Here is a 23,790-nt window from a genome sequence, read left to right as displayed (position 1 = left end):
CTTTCTTCAGCATCAAATGAAGGTCTGTTCACGTTTGGTTCAACCCAGCAGATGAATTGCATTAATTGCCTTTGGCCTTGCTCACTGCTCTCTTAGACCTGCAATCAAGGGCGGATGACAACTGTCACCCATTCCTGGTGCCTCTCAGGCATTTGCCTGGTGCACTTTAGTAGGATCTTCTCACCATACCTGTTAGATATTAGGCACCCCAAATTGGTATAGTACGTCACAATCTATATGCTCCATAGCATATACAACTACCAGGGTTCTTCCTTTCTCTGTTCTAACCCCCATGACTTTATATTCGGGAATTACACTTCACCATAGTCATATTTTTCCCTTTCCACCTCATTCACCCCAACTTTCTGCTCTGCCATTCCTGGAAGTGGGGCTTTCTAAATAGGTACAGGAAAGTGTTGTGTGTGGGGAAGTACACATATGTGTATCCTTGGGTTGGGGAGGGAGGGAAAGGAGAGGCATAAAGCAGCAGTGCTTAGGTTGCACAAGGAAGCAGCACCTGTGTGGTTTTCTGGTTGGTTACAACTTGGAGTCTCCAAATCAAGGGGAAGGCTGTGGTGAAAGGATGAAGCATGTTCTGTCTTCCACGCCTATAGGTGGGCAGGGCAGAACATGGGGCAGGCAATCCCTTGATTTTTCCCATATTCCATTTATTTATAAGTAGTGGAGATTCCTTTTTCTTTTTCTTTTTTTTTTCTTGAGACTGGGTCTCACTCTGTTGCTGGGGTAGAGTGTAGTGGCATCGTCGTAGCACACTGCGACCTCAAACTCCTGGTCTCAAGTGATCCTCCTGTCTCAGCCTCCTGAGTAGCTGGGACTACAGGCACACACCATGACACCTGGCTAATTTTTCTATTTTTAGTAGAGAAGGGGCCTTGTTCTTCCTCAGACTGGTCTGGAACTCCTAAGCTCAAGCAATCCTTCCACCTCAGCCTCCCAGAGAACTAGGATTACAGGCATGAGCCACCACACCCAACCTTCCCTCTACATTCTGACACTAGAGTGCCTATTAGTTTTTGCTACTTACATGTTTTTTGCCTCTTTCTTTGTTCATAGGAATTTTATTAGGGGCTGTTAAGCAGATGCCATTTTATACAAAAAGCCTTATACATAAAAACAAAACAAACTTAAACATACTAAACACACAAAATGTGGGCTATTTTATTGAAACACCCTTATAATCTCAATGAAGGTAGTTACAGATGGCATGCTCCTCTATGAGGTTCATACGGGCTTCAGTCAAAATGTGTGCGGGTGCTCACCTCCCAAGTCCATCACTTTTCTTTGCCTCCTGAAATGTATGTTCCAGCCATAACGAACAGTTTGCGGTTCTCCAAACTTGCTATGCTTTCACTTGCCTTTCTGTCTTGGTACCTACTGCTCTTTCTTTCTAAAATACTCTTCCCCATCTCTCACCTGGTTAGTTCCTACAAATACCACCAAGCTCAGCTGAGATGAAGTATACAACAGTGCTGAAGAGTCAGCTCTGCTAAGATTGCGAGAATCAAAAATTAAGTCCCATCACTCAAATAATTTAATCATTATAGCCATTCCCTTCAGAATCCTGTAATCCTCTACTCTAGCCAAGGGGAATAGAATATGCTAGAAGGAGGAGACAGATAGGAAGGAGACTACCAGTGAGGTTTTAGCCTTTAGAAACTATCTTAGTTGGCTGGGACTGTGTTATGGTTTGGATATTTGTGTCTCCCCAAAATTCATATATTGAAATCCTCACTGCCATGGTATTAGGAGATAGGGTCTTTGGGAAGTGCTTTGATCGTGAGGGCAGAGCCCTCAGGAATGGGACTAGTGTCCTTATAAGAGGACTAAGAAAGACCCTTTGCCCTTTCCACCGTGGGAGGTCACAGTGAGATGATGGCTATCCATGAGAAGACAGACTCTCACCAGACAATAAATCTGCCTGTGCCTTGACCCTGGACTTCTCAGCCTCCAGAACTGTAAGAAATAAATTTCTGTTGTTTATAAGCCAAGTGGACTAAGAAAGGCTGCCATAACAATACCACAGACTGTGGCTTAAACAACAGAAATTTATTTTCTCAGAGTTCTGGAAGCTAGAAGTTCAAGATAAAGGTGTTGGCAGGTTGGTTTCTTCTGAGGCCTCTCTCCTTGGCTTGCAGATGGTCACCTTCTTGCTATGTCCTCTGTGCACGGTCTTTCCTCCGTGCACCTGTGTCCCTGGTGTCTCTTTGTGTGTACAAATTTCCTCTTTCTATAAGGACATGAGTCATATTGCATTAAGGCCCACCTTAATGGCCTCATCTTAACTTAATTATCACTTTTTTAAAGGCCCTACCTCCAAATACAGTCATATTCTGAAGTACTAAGGGTTAGAGCTTCAACATATGAATTTTGGGGTGACACATTTCAGCCCTTAATGGGGACAAAGACAATACAAAGCAGGCTAACTTTTAGAAGTAATTTACTTAAGGTCTCTAAACCTCAGTTAACTCATCTGTGAAGAGGATCTAAAAGAAAAACAAACTCATGGAGCTGTTGGGAGTATGCCATGTAGCCATGTAGAGCATCTAGCACCATACCTCAAAGATATTAGGTGCACATGCATCAGTCCCTTACCCTCTCCAGTCAGGAGGTTATTTTGGCCACATTATTTATCCCTGCTGCTGGGATGCTCATTCCACTGCACTGTCTTACTGTGCTCTCACCTTCTTGTTCATGTAGTCTAAGTTGAATTCCTCCAACTTTCCAGTAAACTGGGAGAAATGCAACCCTTCCCTGATATAGAGGCAATAAACTCTCAAATGTAGACAAAAGGATTGTTCCATTTGACAGATGAGAAAATTAAGGTTAAGAGAAACTCCTTACTTGCCCAAATTCCCAAAGCTGGTGTATTTCAGAGCCAGGATTTCCATCTAGGACTATATGATTCCAGAGTTCATGCTGCCTTTTGCCATGGATGGGGGCTGAGGGGTGGTGGGATGGCTAACCTGGTGAGAAGTTGCTTCTAGGACCTGGACTTCTTTGGATCATACCTGCCCCTGGAGCTTAAAGCCTCCCCCTTTTGTATACTTCTCCTGGCTCCTGGAGGAGAGGGCGAGTGATACTAAACTGAAATCCAGAACTGTGTTTAGCACCAAGCTCAAGGGTGAAGCCAGCTCTGGAAGTCAGGCCGTTTGCCCAAAGCCCCTGTGCCTAGACACTATCTTACACGCTTCCGAGTTTTGTAGGACTTGTATGAGAGTTGGTATAGAGTAGTGATTAAAAGCCAAGACTCTGAAGCTAGAGAGCCTGCATTTGACTTATTGATGAATCCATTTATCAGTTATTTGTTAGTTTAGCATCTCTGTGCCTCTGTGCCTCCATTTCTTCTTTTGAAAAATAATAGTACCTACTTCATGGGACAGTTTCAAGGATTAAGAGAGTTAATATTTATAAAGCACTTAGAACATTACTTAGAATGTAGTAAGTACAATATAAATGTTGGCCCTTAATAATATCTATATTATTATTATTCTTTGGAAGACAAAAAGCAGGTCCAATTTCTAGAACCAATTTCTAAGGTTCAGCCAGTGGGAAGATCCATAACCACGTCTCTAATAGCTTATACCTAACACTTTCCTATTTCCTTTAAAAAGTAATTGTTGAATCAGACACCTCATGTTTCCTTTATCTCCTAAAATCCTCTGCTTGTTCCTGGGATTAGCAAACCAGTCCTTTTTAACTTAATTGCACTCTCAATAATGGGCCAGATGTGTATGATAAGTCCTACTTGTGGCTATGTCAATTGCTCTACCCTATTCATGAAGCTTCCACAGCGGCTTCATTACTTATCCCCTCCCCCAGCACAATTTGGCATGTGTGCATGTGTTTTAAACTGGTTTGAAGCATTTAATTTTGCCAATACAATTTTGGAGTATTAGTTTGCCTCCTGTTCTCTCTCTGCCCTCCTTAATTACCATTTATTGCAAAGTCACAGAAACATTAAATGCTAATTCTGACTTACATGTTCCTGGCCAAGAACACGGATAATAATTTCCATCCAACACAACCTGAACTCATTTTACAAAAGGGTGATTCAGAGTAGAGATTTGAAATCATAATCAAGTCTTTCTCAAAATCGCCTTACCCTGGCAGTCATTCACTAATGTCTCTGCTAATTGCTAGGCAAATGGCAAAAAACAAATCTCAATGTTAAAAAAACAACAACAACTTTGTAACAGGGTTTGCAAAATTGCTCCTCTCGTCAGCTCTCACAACATGACAGTTTAAGAAGGGAACACAACTCATTTTATTTGGTTAGATGGTGCTAATCCCACATCACCATAATCCCTCCTGATGTTTTATTGATTCTAAAGGACATTTAATCAGGAAGCAGCTCAGCACTAGAATCCTGCTAATTAGCAAGCAGCCACATTCCAAATGGGTTCCCAATTGAACAGCAGATTAATGGACAATATGTACTAAAATAATGATTCGTGCATTCAGCTCTTAAAATGTGTGTCTAAATTGCATCTTTAATCTCTTAAAGATATAGGTTTGCATACAAAGCCCTTAACGGAATGGATTTAATTCAACAGAAGAAGCTTTAGCCAATGACTGCTTAAGGATGAAACAGGTTTATCTCTTGTAAATGCAATTCTTCTTTGGTTCTCATGGTTTTGATGTCCTTGAACATTTAAAGGTCAAAGACAGGTGAATAAAGAAGTCTGTGTGCTTCTGTGATCTACACAAAAACAGTGAGGAATTGAGAATATTGATAGAATAATAAGTAGCCTAACCTCATTTACTCCCCGTTTTCTCTTGGTCTCACGATCCCAATTCTTGAAATCTTGGTTCTGGACCTCGATTTTTAATCAACAAATATCTATTGATTCTCTATTATGTACCAGCTATAATATGAACTTTGCTACTTGCTTTTGTCCCCTTTATGTTGGTGCCTTTTGGGACTCTCAATTTCAACTTTTTGGTTTTCTACTCAGCTCTTAGCTTACTTTTCTGCTTTTCCAGCTTAACTATCCCCCTCATCCTCACTCAGCCATCCCCAAAGTTTTAGAGAAGGGAGACTTCCGTGTCCAGAGCTGACACAGTGGAAATTCACTGGCTAAGCTCAATGTCCTGACCCCATCATTCATTTATTCATGCACTGATACTCTCCAACCTTTATCCTTCCTTGTTTTTCTGTATTGCTCTTATCACCATATGATATGCCACATATTCTAACTTATTTATTGTTTCTCTTCTTCATTAGAATATAAGCTTCATGAGAGAAGGGGCTTTGTTTTTATTTATATCTATATTCCTAGTGTCTAGAGTAGTAGTGCTTGCCTTAATAAATTTAGGCCTTAATAAATGTTTGCTAAATGAATGAAAAAATGAATTCATCAAATATTTACTGTATACCTACCATGTGCCAAGTACTTAGCTAGATGTTGGGGATATGGTGTGAGGCAGTCATGCTCCTTGCTAGCATGGAGATCACTATGTAGACATTAAGTGGACAAGTATATACAAGTAGTGATAAATGTTAGAAAATAAAATGACTGGGAGCTATGATAGAGTACAGCACAAGGAATCTGATTTTAATAAGGTGGTTGGGAAAGATCTCCTTCAATTTGCTCATGAGCTAGGGACTGGGCAGAATTCATGTATCAGCATCCCTGAGAGTATTTTGAGACTCTATTCCTCCCCTAATTCAGTTTAAGTCCAAAAATATTTATTGAGTACCCACTCTGTGCCAGGCACTGCTCTAGACACTTGGAATGTAGCAGTGAATAAAACAAAGATCCTGCCTGCCTCAAGGCCCCATAGTCTATTGTCTAACAGGGAGAGAAAGGTAATAACTATAATCATGATGAATCAGCAACTTACCTAATTCATTAGAAGTTGAAAAGCATATAGAAGAAAACAAAAGAAGAGTAGGTTAAGGAGGAGAAAAGATGGGGACTACAATTTTAAAAAGGGTGGTTAGTGTAGGCTTCATTGACAAGGACACATATGAGCAAAAATAAAGAAGGTGAGGGAGTTAGCGTGAGGATACCTGGGGGAAGAGCATTCTGGGTGGAGGAAGCATTCAAAGGATAGGTGCTAAGCAGGGTGGCTGCATGGTGTGTTTGAGGAGGACAGGAGCATGGTGTAACTGGAACAGTTTTAGGTGGAGCCAGACAAAGGATGGGGAACAGATCATGTAGAACGCTGTGGAAGGACTTTGATTTTTTTTCCCTCTGAGTGAAATAAGGTATTCTCATAGTGATTTGAACAGAGAAATGATAGGAACTGTTTTAGGTTTTTAAATAGATCACTACAGCTGCTGAATGCAGCATAAAGTAAGTATAAGAGTAGAAGCAGAGTTTAGTTAGGAAGCTGTTATAGAAACCCAGGAGAAAGATCATGCTTGCTTGGATGGAGTGTGGTTAAGTAACAATAGAGGGAGTGAGAGTGACCAGATTCTGGGTATATTCTGAAGACAGAGTTAATTTACTAATTAGAGAAATTGAATCAATAATTAATAACATTTCAAAACAAGAAGCACGTGGCCCAGAAGTATTCACTGGTGAATTTTACCAAAAATTTAAGAAAGAAATTACAGTCATCCCCATTTATTCTGGGGCATATATTCCAAGACCCCCAGTGGATGCCTGAAGCCACAAGTAGTACCAAATCCTATAGATACTATGCAATAATTTCTTTTTCCTTTTTCACAATTTTATGGATAGAAGAATATTCTTACTGTAGATCTTAGCAACCTCAGTATATGATTTTCTTTCTTTCCTTGTTAAGAACTTTCAACTTTTTACCTAAAGAAAACACTTTATGGCTTCTCTTTGGCATATTCAAATTCACGGCAATACTATTCTTGAGCTTTGAGGCCATTATTAAGTAAATTAAGGATTAATTGATAGCAGGCTATGATAGCACAATCAATCTGATTACCAAGACAGCTACTGAGTGGCTAAGGAGTGGGTAGCATGTACAGAATACATGTGCTGGACAAAGGGATAATTCATGTCCCAGGCTGGACCAAGCAGGGCTATGTGAGATTTCATCATGCTACTCAGAACAATATACAGTTTAAAATTTATGAACTGCTTATTTCCAGAATTTTCCATGTAATATTTTTAGACTGTGGGTAACAAATTGTGGAAAGAAAAATCTTGGATAAGGGGGGGCTATTGTAATTTGTCCTTATCTCTGTGTTTTTAAGGTTTTTACTTTACCACTGGTTTAAGCAATTAGATTATAATGAAGCTTTGTATGGTTTATTTCAAATTTCTTGTGTTCAAAGTTCATTGAGCTTCTTGAGTACATGTCTTTATAATTTTCTACAAATTTGGAAAAATTGCAGCTATTATTTGTTCAACATTCTTTTTTCCCCCATCTCTTCCCCTTCTGAGACTTCAACTTCCCATGAATTAGGCTGCTGCTGATGTTTCAAAACTCAATGATGCTCTGTTAATTTTTGCTTCATTTTTTTCCACACTGAATTTTACTTTAGATGGTGGGGTGTATGTTTTTCCTTTTGTTTTCTACAGACAGGGTCTCACTCTGTCACCCAGGCTGGAGTGCAGAGGTGTTATAGCTCACTGAAGCCTCAAACTCCTGGGCTCAAGTGATCCTCACTCCTTGGCCTCCCAAAGCACTGGGATTATAGGTGTGAGCCACTGTGCTGGGCCCTGATAGTGTCTATGTCTTCAAGTTTAGTTATTTTTTTACTCTATGTTTAATCTTCTGTTGCTACCATCATGAATATTTCTCTTTTAGACACTGTATTTTAAAAATAAACTTTATTTTTTAGCATAGTTTTAGATTTACATAAAAAATTTAAAGATAATACAGAGAATTTCTTTATACCTCACATCCCATCTCCCTTTTTATTGGCATCTTACATTAGTATGGTACAGTTGCTACAGTTAATGGACCAATATTGATATTAATATATTGATAGATTTTACAGTTTTGAGGGTCACTGGTCAGGTATTTTATAGAATATCCCTCATTGTGATTTGTCTAATTATTTTTCTCATTATTAGAGTGGGGTTATTTGTTTTAGAGGAAAAGATATTATATTTCTCATCTTTAAAAGTTTTATATGGGCCTTTTTTACATCTTCCATATCTCTCATTCTGTTCATGCTTTCCTATACCTTCCTGAACATGTGAAGTGTACTTATAATTACTCCTTTAACATCTTCGTTTATTATATATATTAACTGTGCTGTTTACAAATCTGCTTTTATTGACTGGTTTTCTTCTAATAATAAACCATACTTATCCTACTTCTTTTATTGCTTGGCAAGTTTTGTAAAAATTTCGGAAATTATGAATTTTATATTGTTGATTCTTCAAGGATTTTTATAATTTAGAAATTGAGGGGCTTTTTTTCTTAGAGGTAGTTAAGTTGCTCAGAAACATTTAGATCATTTTTAAGTTTTGTTAGAGCTTTTAAGATTTATTGAGTTTGTCCAGGGTAATTTGTCCCCACTACAATACAATAGCTTTCTAAGGTCGCCACTCAATGCCACATCTGTTAGGGAAATGATCCTTACTGTCTGGTAGAAACATGGACTATTCCCAACCCTATGTGAGATCTCAGAATATTTCTACCTCTTTCTTTTTGGTGTTTCCCTGGGCTTGGGTGTTTTCCTCAAATAGGTATGTTAGCCAGTACTCACATGAAGACTCAGGGGTGACTCCTAGAAATCCCCAGAGAGAACTCCTGGGTATTTCTCTCCACTCTGCTTCTTTGTACTGTGTATTCCAATTTCTTTCACCTTCCTGTACTCTAAGTCTATTTGTTCAACTCAGGGAGAATTCTGGGTTCTGTTTGAATCCTTCCTTCCCGTGCAATAATGTGTGCTCACCTCATCTATTTTTCTTCTCTCAGGAATCACTGTTCTATGCTGCTTGATGACCAATGTCTTAAAAACCATTGCTTCATATAGTTTGTTCTAGTTTTCAGATGTTTAAGGTGGAATGGTAAATCTAGTCCTTGGCAGTCTGTAATAACTGAAAGTGGAAGTTTCCTGCTTTGTCTTTTTATGGCCAAGAAGACCCTTTGGTCTTAATAAAAGCAAATATTTCTTAACTTAATCAAGCGATGACATTGATTGCTTTACACATAAAACTTCTAGTCTACAGACAGATCTGTGTGTTTGGTATCCTAACAGAAGAACATATGAATAAAAATTTTATCTTAGTCAGTTTGGGCTGCTATCACAAATATTATAGATTGAGTGGCTTAAACAACAGACATTTATTTCTCACAGTTCTGGAGTCTGGGAAGTCCAAGATTAAGGTGCTAGCAGATTCAGTTCTTGGTGAGGAACCTCTTCCTGACTTGCAGATGACTACATTCTTTTATATCCTCACATGGCAGAGAGACGAAACTCTGTGGTCTCTTCCTCTTCTTATAAAGGCATTAATGCCATCACAGGTGTTCTACCCTCATGACCTCATCTAAACCTAGTTACCTCCCAAAGGCCCCACCCCCTAATACCATCACACTGGGAGTTATGCTTTACCATATCAGTTTGGAGGCAGTTACAAACATTTAGTCCATAACAAAACTCAACTTACTTTATTTCATCTTGGTAACCCAAATCTTGATGGTTAAGCAATGTTTCCAGCAGACTCAAAGTCAGATGTAATCCATGCTTCCCACATATAGCCCTGACCTGCAAATTAAAAAAGATTTGAAGTTTTACTAGAATAAAATTAATATTTGAATTTCTTTCCAATAATTAGAACTTATATGATTTTGACAAAGAATTAACACCTAGGAGTGCCATTGGCATATCATTTAGGACAAGAATGTCTAACTGAATGTTTATGCTTACCAACAGCAAATTTTTAGTTTGTTACTCAGAAACCACTGGGCTTTGAAATGCTGACCTTATATTTTTGTCAGCCATGGGTCAAGGCCTAGGAATTATATATGCTTCATTATATAGGTAGATTGCATAATATTTTTGGATCATCTACTTTGATTTACAAAAGAAGTTTGTTGTATTAGCAGGGTTAATATTAACATTTACATTTTAAATATGAGGAAACCAAGACTTAGAGAGATTAAGTTTTCCTTAATGTCAAATAATGGAACTTATCTAGAAACCAGATGCTCAGATACATATCTGTTACATGAATGGATGACGTATCATTGCAGTTTCCCAAGTACTTACAAACCAGTTCATTTCTCAGGTTGGTGGGTGGATGGTACTTAGATTCAAATAGTTTAAACTTTTAGAGATGTGATAGCTTGTATTGTGTATTTAGAATAATGGTTAGGCATGTAAGTTTTGGACTCAAATAGACATTTAGAGCACCAGACCTGCTGCCTGTGATCCGTGTGACCTTGGGCAGTTACTGAACCTTTCTATGCCCAGTTACTTCATCTATTAAAGGAGACCAGTATTTCCTATTTCCCAGGATTCTGTGAAGATTACGTGATAAAATAAGCACTTAGAATAGTGCTTGGCCCCTAGTAGGCATATGGTCAATATTTGTTGCAATGAAGAAAAGAAGGAAGGGAGGGGAGAGGAAAAAGAGGGAGAGAAGGGAGAGAGGAGAGGAGAGGAGGGAAGAAGGGAAATAGATGAAAGAGGAGAGGAGAGGAGAAGAAACAAAGGAGTGGGAGACAGAGAAAGAAAGAGAGGTATAGAGGAAGGAAGAGGGAATGGAGGGACAGAGGAAGGTAAGCAGGAAGGAAAAAAGAAATATCTAATTTAGTCTATACACTAAATTAGACATTTCTAATAATAGCTACTTAAATAAATAATAAAATAGTAGCTACTAAATAGCTATTTAGTCCAAATCTAACTACAGGTTGAACATCCCTAATTTGAAAATCCAAAATCCAAAACTTTTTGATCAACGACACGAAACTACAAGTGGAAAATTCTGCACATAAGTACTTAACACAAACTTTGTTCCATGCACTGAATTATTAAAAATAGCATATAAAAATACCTTCAGGCTATGTGTATAAAGTGTATATGAAACATAAGTGAATTTCGTGTTTAGACTTGAGTCCTACCTCTAAGATATCTCATTATGTATATGTAAACATTCCAAAATCTGACAAAATTTAAAATCCAGAACACTTCTGGTTCTAATCATTTCAGATAAGGGATATTCAAACTGTGTTAGTAGCTACTGTTACTATTTTGAGAGGAAGTTCAGTATAGTGACTGTATTAAGCATAGCTTTCAGTACTGATGCTTTAACATCCTAGGGCTTTGTTGACCCAGGATAGACCACTCTTCCTGAAAGTGTGCCTTTCATATGCAAACCAACTTACGCAAAGCCATTACAACAACCATCTCCTTTATTGGGGCTCTGATAAAGCCACTATTCCCTTGCCCTAATAACCCCAGGGCCAGGTACAGAGGTGCTGAAGTTATTCCAACTAGCCAATCCTAAACCTGCTTACCCTGCTTTGTCCATTTCTTCCTGAGAAACCCACAATAAAGGCTCATGCCCACATTGCCCCTCACTCTGCTCTGCCTCCTGGCTGCCCTGGTCCTTCCCTCTGTAGCCCAGTGTGGTGTGGCTTGCCCCTTCCTCTCAGCAACTGTGAGAAACGAACTACCTTTTCAGTGGCAATTGTCTCCTGATGGGCTTGTCTCATCACACCTGAATACTCATAAAACCTACATTTTAAAATGGCAAGAAAAGACTCATCTTCATTTGTCTTTGTGGAAGGAAAGACAACAAATCTGGCTTTGAAACCTGCATATTCCTAGGTATAGAGGTGTATTGTCAGGGAAGCTTAAAAGGAGGAAAAAAATTGATTTGAAACATGAAAAAAAAAATGAATAGAGTTTTCCAGAAGAATAAGGAGTTGGGGAGAATTCCAGGCAGAGGAAAAGTGTGTGTAAATAAGGGGTGAGAAAGACCATGTTGCTTTTTAGAAATGGCATGTCTTCTGACAGTATCCACTTTGCTATCCTTTTATACCCCTTTTCACGCTGGGCAGTAATTGTCTGTTACTTGGTGAGCGTCTCTACAAGGCAGTGGCTTACTCAGGGTTGGAATTGAGCTACATTCATTTTCTTATTACCATTGCCTAGGATGGCCAATAATTGTTGAATAAATGAATGCATGGATGAATGAGGGAGTGAATGAATGAGTTGAAGTCACTGCAGAGTGGAGTGTGTATGAGTAGAGGTTAGTAAAAAACAAAGTTAGAGAGGTAGAAATTGGTCACATCATACCATTTCACTCCATAAATGAGAACTGAATTATCCTCGTGATTAGAGCATATTGATGTATTTTTAAACATCAATATCAAGAGGTTAGTCTAAAAACAGATCACTCACTTCTGGCAACATTGAGTTTTGCTCTAGGCTAAAATGAACAGCAGATTAGGAATAGTACATCAGGGTTCCTAGAGGCTGACTGATTGATAGCTGCTGAGAACTGACTGCTGACACTTGTAGAGGAGCAACAGAAACACCTACCAGAAAATCACAGCCATTTCATCTTATTCAGGATTATTACTAAAATCCTTTAAAGCATGAATATTCATAATGATGACCCTTAGGAAGAAATATTTATGTGCAATTTCTTCTGTTTAATAAGGAAATATTTTTAATAAGAAGTAAATAAAATATCTATGTTATTCAAAATGACATATGAAATATTCCTTTCCCTAAAATGCTCCTTGAAAGACTGGTGCACAGTATCTCACCACCCTCTTTCCCCAGGTATAGCTCCATTTGCATTTTACCCCATCTCTTTGCTTAAACTCTCTTTACTGAGTTACTAGAAACCTCCATGGTTTTAAATTTAATGAATATTCTTCAGTCCTAGTTATAGGACTGATTTTTGCAGCATGGGATGTAGCTGATCATGCCACCCTTCTCCAAACTCTCTTTCCTTTTGGCTTTCTTGACCCCTCCCATGTCTCCTTTGGTTATTTCAAGTCTCCTTTGTTGAGTTCTCTTCATCCACTTTGTCTTTAACAATGAGTGCTCTCCCTCAGCTTCTTCCCTTCTCACTTTCCATTATGTCCTTGGGTAATCTTCACTACTCCCATGACTTCTACTCTGTATTTGAGGAGCCTTAAATCATTATTCAGCTTTAACGTCTCTACCCAGATCAATATTTTCAAAATTGCACTCATCATCCATTCCTCTACCTTCCACTCCCATTACTCCTTTTCTGTTTCCGGTCTTGGAGAATGGCACCACCATCCACCAAGTTGCCAGAGCTGGAAACTTGGGAGCTATTCTTGATTTCTCCTAATTCAGGGCCCATATCCAATTAGTTATCAAGATCTTCTTTTCTACACCCTGAATGCCTCCATCCCTCCTATTACTGCCTTGGTTTAAACCCTCATAATTTCTTGCCTGGATTATTGAAACAGCCTTCTAAAGGGTCTATCTGCCCCTAGTTTTGCCTACCTCTAACCAGTTCTCCAAATTCTATTAGAATGCTCTTTTTTTCTCAATTTTTTAATTTGAGCGTATCATTCACTTGTTTAATATCCTTCAGTGATGACTTTGGACCCTCAGGATAAAATTTATACTCCTTAGAAAGATCTTTTATAAACTGGCTCCTACTTTTCATTCTAAAGTCAACTTGAACAGGTACTTACAGTTTCCTGAATTAGCCACACTCTTGCTCATGTCAATGAAGTTTCACCTTGTTCCTTTTACCTAGAACGCCTTTTCTGACTCTTTCCCTGTTCCTGTGCCCCTTTGCTCCCCTTCTTTGCCAAATTTGCCTGTCCTTTAAGATTCAGTGTTTGCTTCATCTTCTCTGGAGAGCTTTCAAGATAAGCTACCTTGGTGTTCCTTCTCTGTGTTCAAAGTTACTGTCATCACAGCATTGGCACCCAGAATTGTGATGACATGTTTAAAATGATGCCTTTCCCCTGAGCTCCTGGAGAAATCAGGAACTGAAATCATAAAAGTCTGTTGTTCTCAGTGCCTATCGTATGCCCAGAACACGTTGAGTCATTATTATGTCAAATGCAAGAATAGATTAAACGTGTCATATTGATCCGATAGATGGCTATTGCACTGGAGGAGGGGAATGATTCAAAGTTAGCAAAAATCTTTTTTTATAGTTTTAGGGCAGAGTGGACAGCTACAGAAACAAATAAATATGAAAAAGAAGCCTGGCAAACTGCATAAGACGGTCTTACAGAGCTTTTACAGTACTGGTGCGCTAAACTAGTGTTATAGCTAAAGTCTTGCTGCAAGAATGAACTTCACATTCACAAACTCCAGTTATCTCAGCAATGGAACTCCCTCCAAGTGATAATTAGGACGCTGCACGAAAATAAACAAGAGTAATGAGAGGTAGAGCAACATGCGTCCTAGCTAGCTCTTTTTGGAAGGCAGGTCTAGGAGCAGTTTGGGAGGGGTTTGTGAAATGAAGCAGAAAAAGGATGAGTTCAAGAGGCGAAGAACATAGATTATGTATAAAGGGGTTAAATTGAGCCTGCATGCATGGGAATTTCTTAGGTTCTACAGCCCTATTGAGTCTATACCCGACTTGGGTAATGGTCAGGGTAGCGAATAAATAAATTTATGTCAGAGGCCGTCATTGCATCAAAGACATGCTAGAGGAACAGAATGACTGAGTCCACAAAATGAAGATGACAGATATTTGATATGTTTCTCTGTTGTTCTTTGTGAATGGTCAAAATTCCATTGATTTGAGTGACAAGACCCATAGATTATCTTTAAGACTGGATTTATTTAACTTGGAAGCTATAGATAATCTATCTATAAACCCTCTGAATTGGTGGCTGTGTACATGTGCTTTATTTTTTTATTTTTTGTTTTTATGGAGAGACAGTGCATAGCTTTCATGAGAAACTCAGTAAGTTCTGTGATTCTCTTTCCTGCACCCCAAGGAGATTCAGAGCTCTTGGTAAAAAAAAATACCCCAAAATATAAAAACAACAATTAAAAACACCGTTCTAACTCATACATGGCCTTTCCCAGTTCACTCTGAGAGAGTCCTGTGTTCAGAAGCAAGGTAGGTGGGGTATGACTATTCCTGCTTCCTGTATCCAATATCCCTTGGGCCTCAATTTGCCTCATGTTCTGTGGAAACAAAATTCTATTTTACACGCCTCCCAGAACTGTAATATACTTTGAGTGAGTTCCAGATGTCTTAAGAGATGCCAGATGGCTCACAAAAGGCAGACCAGCTTCAAGGAAAATGTGCCCCATATACTTGGATCTGAACCACAAAGTTAAGCTTTTAGGACCATCTGTGGGGGGAAGAACATTAAGGTCTGCCCTGATAGCCAGTGCTGTATGTGGCCATCACTAGACCATGGGAAAGATTCTCCTCCCTCAGGCTGTTCTGAAGTGAGAACTTCACCAGCACTGATTTTTTTTTTTTTGTAAGAATGATAGGAAACTAATATTTAGTGAGGCCTTATAATTCAGATAGTATGCTAAGTGCCTTCACATATTTATCTCACTTAATCCTCACAATAGATGCAGGAGGTAGATATTGAGAACTAAGTTCTTCCGGTTGAAAACCTAAGATGCAAGGAGGTTTAGTAAATATGTTTTATTTTCAAGTTGTGTATATTCCATTCTATGAGTATCATCTGAGAACATTCAAGTTTCACCATTTTGTTATGTGGTTTGTAATCTAACAGAGAATTGCTGCTTCTTAGTCTATTTCCGTAGATCTTCTCATGAACATAGTAAAGACCACTTGTGACATGTAGACTCTCCTTCAGTGTTCTTTCTGTCTTTCTTGTGAAACATGCTTGCACGTACAATACTCACACACACACATGCACATACACACATAAGTCTTGCCTTTGTACAGCTGATTGTACAAAATTAGCACAGTGCTTGGCACTTAATAAGAACTCAATAAATTGTGGTGGCAATGAGGTATTATTAATGGCATTATAGTAATAGTAGTAATTGTTATTTCACTTGTATCCAAGGTAGCCTTATCATTGGGTTTGTTTGGCTACAGAAAATCCATGAATTAATATGGTTCTCGATCCTCTTCCATGGAACACATCTACATTGTTAATGAATGCTTCAAAACAGCATGCCAATCTCTATCAGCAATAAATTATATCAGTCGTTAGAATTTGGTGTTCCTAAGGAATGGGATACCACATGCTGATCTCACTGGAACCTGGGAGAGTGTGCTGGAAATGAACATTTGGCCTTGGAAAAATACTTGTTTTCCATTGCAAAATATTATTTGGTTATTGCCATAATATTTGTTTTTAACATAAAACATAGCCCAATATAAGTAATTCCTGGACCAGTTTCACAATTCCTGCACATTTCACAATTCCTTTTTTATTTTGTTTTTCTCCTCTTAGGCATAGAACACAAACAATTGTGTAATGCAATGCACAGGCAGGATACAGATCATCACTGTGCCTTATTACTGTAGACCCAGTGACCTCAAGTAGCCTTTTAGAGAGGAACAAATCTGAAATCTAATTATTGTTACCTTGGGTGGAGGGAGGCAGCCAGAGAATGAGCGGTCTTCTTTTCGAAAACTCAGATTGAGGTTTTCTGTGTTGAGTTTGCCATTGGTTGTCTTTAGTGCCATCTTCAAAATCTCCAAGAGGCTCTTGTTCACTTCTGACTGTGAGCTGGAGTCTTGAGATGGAGTACTGATTGCAGGGGCAGGGGAGAGGCTATGAGAAGATGATCCACTCATAGCAGCTATGTCTCTCAACTCTGCTATACACTGTGGAACCAGAGAACCCACCACTAAGGCCTTCTCAGTCTTGGTAACCTGGCCATGGGCCTGCACGTGGAACTTTCACAGATTAACTCAAATCCGTTCCATCTGAGTGAGCTCTACAGTTTCTTCCCCAGGAGGCAACAACCAATAGGACTACAACATAGACCAAAAGTCTTTATCTTTCTAGCTCTTTTTTTCCAGGTTGAGAGAAAAAAAAAATAGAGTAGTTTACTTTTACCTGCTTGATCTTACTTTTATTTAACTCAACAATTACCGATGGAGAATCAAATTTTCAAACTGTCCATTGCCGCAAGAAAAGCAAAGCAAAGCAAACAAAGCAGATTTTGCCAGAACCCTGTAACCAGGGAACTTATGTAGGAAGAAATCCTAAATCAGGTGAATTTCCTGCATTAACCTTGACTCTGCTTTTCATATCTGAAAACCCAGCAATGTTTGGGAGTAATTATTTACTTACAGTCTGGCATGCAAATGTATATAATTATTAAAATGGTTTATCTAACTGGCTTGTTACTTTAAATAATAGACAAAAAACAGCAGAGTGAAAAAAGGTCATAATCATTTATTTTATGAAACTAATTTGAGATGTTTACTCATTTAACAGTCAAATTTATTGTCCCTCCACATCCAGCTGAACTACTGTTTCCTCTGTGAAGCTTTTTTTTTATTTTCCACTGCCTCAACCTAAATGCCAAATTCCCCAGAGGTCCAGTCTATGATTTCCCCCAACCTCTACTCATCTAAACTGGTTTCCTTTCAGTGGTGTGCTGGTAAATCTTTAACAACCAGCTCTCCAAGATAAATCCCTAACTTGTTGCATTGCCAATTTTCATGGTGTAAATACTCCCACCATGGCTGATTTCAAATGAGACACCTCTGTAAGGAGTTGGGAAGAGGTGTGCATAATTGGCCCTCGGGTCTGTTTCTAACACACCCCTGCTTGACATACTCTTTCATAGCACCCTGTTCTCTTCCTTAATAGGTCCCCCTATGATTGCAATCACATCTCTATCTACTTAGTTATTGTTTAAAGTGTGACTTCCCTAGTAGACTGCTCTATGAGGCCAAGTCTGTTTTGTCCCTTACTATTCCCTAGAGATCTTGTACAGTACCTGGAACTGATTAGTTTCAGATCCGTATAACTTTTTTTAAGGTCACATTCTTCTCTTTCTTTCTTCTTCTTGTTTTGGGCTCTGTGACTCTTACACAGGCTTTGGCCCCAAATTATACTTTTCTGAACTACTTAATAATATATAATATTTTCCAAAAGTTAGGTAGAGGGAAGGGATAATGGATATGTGTCTTTACTTTGGTCTCCAGCTTCTGCTTTCCCTTCCCATTTCTGAAGAGTTCTCCAGTTCATGAGACAGAGTCCACCTGTCACGGTAGCAGAATGCCAGCTATTTTCTTTACCAGCCTCTCTTTGCTGCTAGGGCACATGACCCAGACTCTGCCAATCAGATGTCTCTGTCTCAGATTTGAATCAGAAGTTTTCCTTCCTCTTTTCTTGCAGTGCCAGTTCCTGGGGGGCAGACACTCATGAGGCTCTGGCCTCTGGTTCAGTATACTGAGTACTATATGGGCAGGTATTGTATGGAACCCATTTACTGCAGCTGGTGGGGTTTCTTAGAAAGTCTGTTGCAGAAATTCATTTCATCTGGTCTAACTTAGATGAGAGCTGTTGCCACCCTTGCTGCCACTGGCAATGTTGGAACCTTTTAAAACATCACAGAGCTACCCTGTCAGGCTCTACCTGACAGAACATGGGGAGGGGATTTTCCTGAGCAGCACATTAACTAACAAAGAGCCTGGCTTTATTATAGGCCATCGGTCCTGCATTTCTACAAATACACTGTCTGGTTTGTATAAAGCAGCACATTCTCTGATGAGTCAAAATGATGTCTTTATGCACTGTTTTTTATAGAGCAGATATGCAGGTGTCCCTGCAAGTGAAGTGATGTGAGCTCTTTAGATAATTGGGGTGCCAATTCCATTTCAAAATATTTATTGAGCATCCCTCATACGCCAGGAACTATGTTAGACCCAGAGCCGGCCAGGACAGACACCATTCCCAACCTCACATATTAAATGAATAATTACAAATACAAGGACTGTTGTGGAGGGGAATGACTATGGGCCCAGAAAACGAAGACCTCTTACCTAGTCTAGGGATCAGCAAAGGCTTCCCTGTCTAGGACTCATAAGACCATACCTGCCAGTGAGTGGCTCTGTGTTCACCTCTCAGGGCCAACATTTCATGATCTGTATTATGTGAGGGATGGTGGCTGATTAGTAAAAATTTCTAGGGATTTATGGCTCTCAGTAGGACAGTTCCTCCCAGAGTGACATTTCACTGGAGTGGTATCATTTTCTTTGGACTATGAGCTCTAGAAAGAGAGTCTGGGCTTTGCCAACCGTGGAATTCACCGTGTCCAGGAAAGTGGGCCTGGCAAGCAGCTTATATTCAATAAATGTTTGTTGAATGAAATATCAAAGTCAAAAGGGGCACCACTGTAGAAGGGAATCAAGTCAAGCACTTGGCCCAGGGATATTTTTCCAAGAAATTCTACCTTTTTCCTAGAGTGAGGCACATAACTCTAATGCCATAGCTCTTAACCACTATGTCACATTATTTGTAACTGAAAAGAGGGTTTTTTTGAAGGATAGTTTAAAAATAATAACAAACTTTTGTACCCCCATAATATGCTAAAATAAAAAATAATAACAACACTCATATAGCACTTACTATGTACCAGGCACTGTTTTTAAGAACTTTGCATTTAGTAACTCAGTTACTCTTATAAATCAATGAATTGAAGTAAAGCCCATTATCTCCATTTTTTAGTTGGAGAATGGAAGCACAGAGAGGTTAAGTGAAATGCCAAGGTCACTTAGCCACTAAGTGGCAGAGATAAGAGTTAAGCCCAGGGTTCTGCTATAAAGAGTATGCTCCTAACCACTGCAATTTGTCACTTTTCTTGGTGAACATGAAGAATATCATACATCTCTGTGCTTCATCTCTAATGATATTCCTTACATCCGATTTTTATTCTGAGTCATTTCTTTCCCTTGTGATTATATGAAGGAATTATTGATTCTTGTACCTCAAACCTTTCTTTCTTAGTGCCTGTAACCTAGGAGTTCACTGAGTGAACATATTTCTGAAATCACACTTTATAGATGAGCTCTACATCCGTATATAATCATTTCTTATTTCGTAATGAGGCTTTTTCATTTTCACATAGCAACTTCATAAAAAGACACATGCTTGATGTTAAGAAACATATGCAATTGCTGCAAATAACTTTCTATGCTGGCCTGTGTAAGAGAGAGAGAGAGAGCGAAAACTCTAAGCATAAGCCAAGTGTTGGTGAAGAGGAAAATGATTCTGCATTGGGTGAGGTTTTAAAGTGAATGCCTCCCAGATCCCTGCCAACTCTAGAAATCTAGTGCTATAGACTAAATGTTTGTCTCCCTTTCCACCGAAGTTCATATGTTGAAAACCTAATCCTAATGTGATGGTATTAGAAGCAGCACAGCGGTTTGGGAGGTGATTAATCATAAGGGTAGAGCCTTCATGAGTGAGATTAATGCCTCTGTCAGTCTATTTTGTGCTGCTATAACAGAATACCCAAGAATGGATAATTTATAAAGAATAGAGATTTATTTCTTATGGTTCTGGAGGATGGGAAGTCCAAGGTGAGGGGCCCACATCTGGTGAGGGCCTTTTCTGCTTCATCCCATGGTAGAGAGAGGAAGAGCAAGAGAGGGCAAGAGCAAGAACTGAACCTGTTTTTATAATAAACCCACTCTCTTGGTAATGACATTAATCTGTTCATAAAGGTAGTGCCCTATGAGCTAAGCACCTTTTATTAGGTTCCATCTCCCAACACTGTTGCATTGGGGATTAAGTTTCCAACACATGGACTTTGGGGGACACATTCAAACCACAGCAGTACCCTGATAAGGAGAGGCCAGAGAACTAGCTTGCTCTCTTTCTGCAACATGCAGACATAGCAAGAAGTCAGCAGTCTGCAACTCAGAAGAGAGCCCTCACCAGCATGCTGGCACTCTGATCTTGGACTTTCAGCCTCCAGAACTGTGAAATATAAATTTCTGTTCTTTATAAGCTACCCTGTCTATGGTACTTTTTTATAGCAGTCCAAACTGACTAGGACATCTAGAAACAATCTGCCCACAAAAGGGAGAAAAATACCTTTGGCTGTGATTGCTGCGACTCTCAGTTTTCTTCAGATTGCTGTCCACAACTGTTTTGCTGTGCTGTGGATTATCTGAAGCTGCACCTTTTAAAAACAAGAGTAGCTTTCCATAATGCACCTGAAAATTAAATAGAAAATAAAATATCCTCATTAATTTACATGTAAGGGAAAGAGGCCCACTGAAATAAAAGTATTTGGAAAATTTTTACCATTGAAACTTTTAAAAACCACTTTAGGCCGAGTGCGGTGGCTCATGCCTGTAATCCTAGCACTCTGCGAGGCCGAGGTGGTAGGATTGCTTGAGCTCTGGAGTTCGAGACCAGCCTGAGCAAGAGTGAGACCCTGTCTCTACTAAAAATAGAAAAAATTAGCCGGGCATGGTGGCACATGCCTGTAGTCCCAGCTACTCAGGAGGCTGAGGCAGGAGGATTGCTTGAGCCCAGGAGTTTGAGGTTGCTGTGAGCTAGGCTGATGCCACGGCACTCTAGCCCAGGCAAGAAAGTAAGACTCTGTCTCAAAAAAAAAAAAAAAAAAAAAAAAAAAATCCACTTTAAAAATACAGTATCACAATCACTAGTGCTTTCTACCAAATATTCCTATTATTTTCCCTTGTAGACAGAGGGTAAAATTGGACTTCCTGGTTGCCCTGTTGGGTATGGTCATGTGACCAGTTCTGGCTAATGATTTGTGAGTAGAAGTGATGTGCGCCACTTCTGGGTGGAGGATAAACTGCCGACATGAGACCCTTTGGAGCTCTCTCTTTTCCTCTCTGCCATCATGTCCAAAAATATCCTAGAGTGGCAGTTTCATCAGCCTGAGTCCTGGAACTAAGATAACTACAGTGCTGAGAAGGGCCTGTGGCTGACTATGGAAATGCAATATAAATGAAAAATAAACATTTGTTGTTTTAAGTCACTAAAATTTTGGGGTTGCTAACTGCAGCATAACTCAACCTCTAGCCCATCTCTCTCTCCCTTTCTCTCTTTCTTATTCTTTCTCACATTGCTTATATATTTATTATACATTAGGTATATTGAGCAGACATATATTCAGATATATGTAGATGTATTCAGCAGCTATATTCAGAAAATATGAAGACAAGAATTTATTTGGCTAGGTGAAAAATTCCAAGACCCTTTTTCTACCTTGGAAAGGACTGAAGGAATGTCATCCATTTCCATGGCTGGGCTGGATGAAATCATAGGGTCTCTGGTGGGCAGACAGGTACAGGGTAGTGGAGGGGGAGAAGTGGGGGATGGAGGCTACATAGGGTCCTTGGTAGAAACTAGGTCTCAGGCCAGAAAGTTTGGTCAAACTGAAGATTCATACAGGTTGTACTAATAAGTTGACATTGTATTGCTAAATACTTCTAATAAATATACAACTAATTCTATTACTTTGCATTTATCAGATTACTAAATCCTGAGACTATGTCTATGAGTTTTGTTTTGGCCTGGTTTTCCAAGATCGCTGAGGCATCAGAGAAATTAAGTGGAGTATGGCCCACATCACAGAGCTAACGCTGGTAGAATTAGAATTAAGCCCAGGCCTTCTTTTTTGAGGTTTATGCACTCTGTCTATTGTCTTACTATTGATACCCGCTCACTAATGATTTGCCCTTTGCTATCACTTCTTCTTGTTTTAGGGTATTTTCCTCTGGCTCCCTAAATTTGGTTATACTTGGACCACACTTTGTATTTAGCCACAGGTTTGAGGTTGGGAGGTGCAGTGCCGAAAGAACCCCAGCCCTGTCATTGTGGAACTTGTGTCTCAGCCTCAGATCTGCCATTAATTCCCTGGGTGCCCTGAGCAAGTTCCTTGACAATCTCTGGGCCTCAGTTTCTTTATCAGGAAAATGGTGGTGGTGAATTGCATTTGAGAGACACCTCCCACCTCTCACTCTCTAGGAAACTGTGATGACACATAAGAGATCTTAGTCCAGTTTTTCATTCTTACCTTGGGGCCCGTAGACTGAACCACAGCTCCAGGATAGACCCAGTGGGCCCATTATTTTAATTCTGTAACTACCTAATATGTGTTAAGAGAAGACAATGAAAGTCCTTTAAAGAGAAATTCAACAGAGCTCAGATACCTAATAAATCTCCTTTTTTTTGGTTTTATTTATGTTTGTTTGTTTGTTTTTTGAGATAGACTCTCACTCTGTTGCCTGGGTGAGTGCTGTGGCAGACCTAAATGAATCTATTGTCTGTTCTAGCCTATTCTAATTGGTAATTTCCACATGTGAATATGAATAAAATTTTTATCCTAGGGGTCAATAGTAAAGGTCATTTCCAAGAAAGAAGCAACCTCTTAATTCTATTACCCTGGCAGGTACAAGTAATAGAAACAAAAAGAACCCACACTTAAAATGGCAAGATGGCTATACCATTTCAGGAGAGCCCCTCCTAGAAAATCTCTGGCAAAGGATCTTGACTGTTGGTAACTGGAGAGGGACTCCATGCCTCAAGAAGAGGCGGCTCAGCTGAGATTGGAGAAGACATCCTGAAGAGATGGGGTCCAGGATCTTCAGCTCTTTCAGAAGCTTGTCTAATAAGCTGGAACTCAAAGGATGTGACTTGAGCTCTCTTCTGACCAAGGCAAGAAGAAAAGTGTCTTCTTTTCTTGTCCCGTTTGACCTCAGGCCAACATCCTAACACAACAAGGAAAAACAAAGAACAGAGCACTACAATGAGATGGCTAAAGACCAAGCAGGGAAGCAGAAGTGTATTGGGGCTGGTGTCAGAGCATCGCTCTCAGGCTGGCCTAGAACAGGGTAAGTTGGCGGCACTGAAGGTGAGGATTTAGTCTGGTGGTGCATTCATGAGCTTACAATGTCGCAGATTTGTTCCTCCAGAAGAAGAAAG

The 23,790-nt window shown here is 39.4% G+C and overlaps 1 protein-coding gene across 1 annotated transcript in view; it reads right to left on the bottom strand.

Moving 5' to 3' along the window:
- The window catches only part of C3H1orf87 (chromosome 3 C1orf87 homolog), a 72,716-nt gene that overhangs the window by 18,850 nt on the left and 30,076 nt on the right, over positions 1 to 23,790 (bottom strand). The window contains exons 5-8 of the mRNA XM_045546429.1: positions 23,313 to 23,576; positions 20,923 to 21,044; positions 16,449 to 16,614; positions 9,570 to 9,667 (exon numbers count right to left, since the gene is read on the bottom strand). Of these exons, the coding sequence (XP_045402385.1) occupies positions 9,570 to 9,667; positions 16,449 to 16,614; positions 20,923 to 21,044; positions 23,313 to 23,576 (650 nt within the window). The remainder of the gene's footprint in view (positions 1 to 9,569; positions 9,668 to 16,448; positions 16,615 to 20,922; positions 21,045 to 23,312; positions 23,577 to 23,790) is intronic.

This window comes from Lemur catta, chromosome 3, assembly GCF_020740605.2.
Source record: "Lemur catta isolate mLemCat1 chromosome 3, mLemCat1.pri, whole genome shotgun sequence".
Taxonomy (NCBI): domain Eukaryota; kingdom Metazoa; phylum Chordata; class Mammalia; order Primates; family Lemuridae; genus Lemur; species Lemur catta.
Note: the sequence above shows the minus strand (reverse complement) of the source record. Positions and strands in the feature narration are given on the sequence as shown.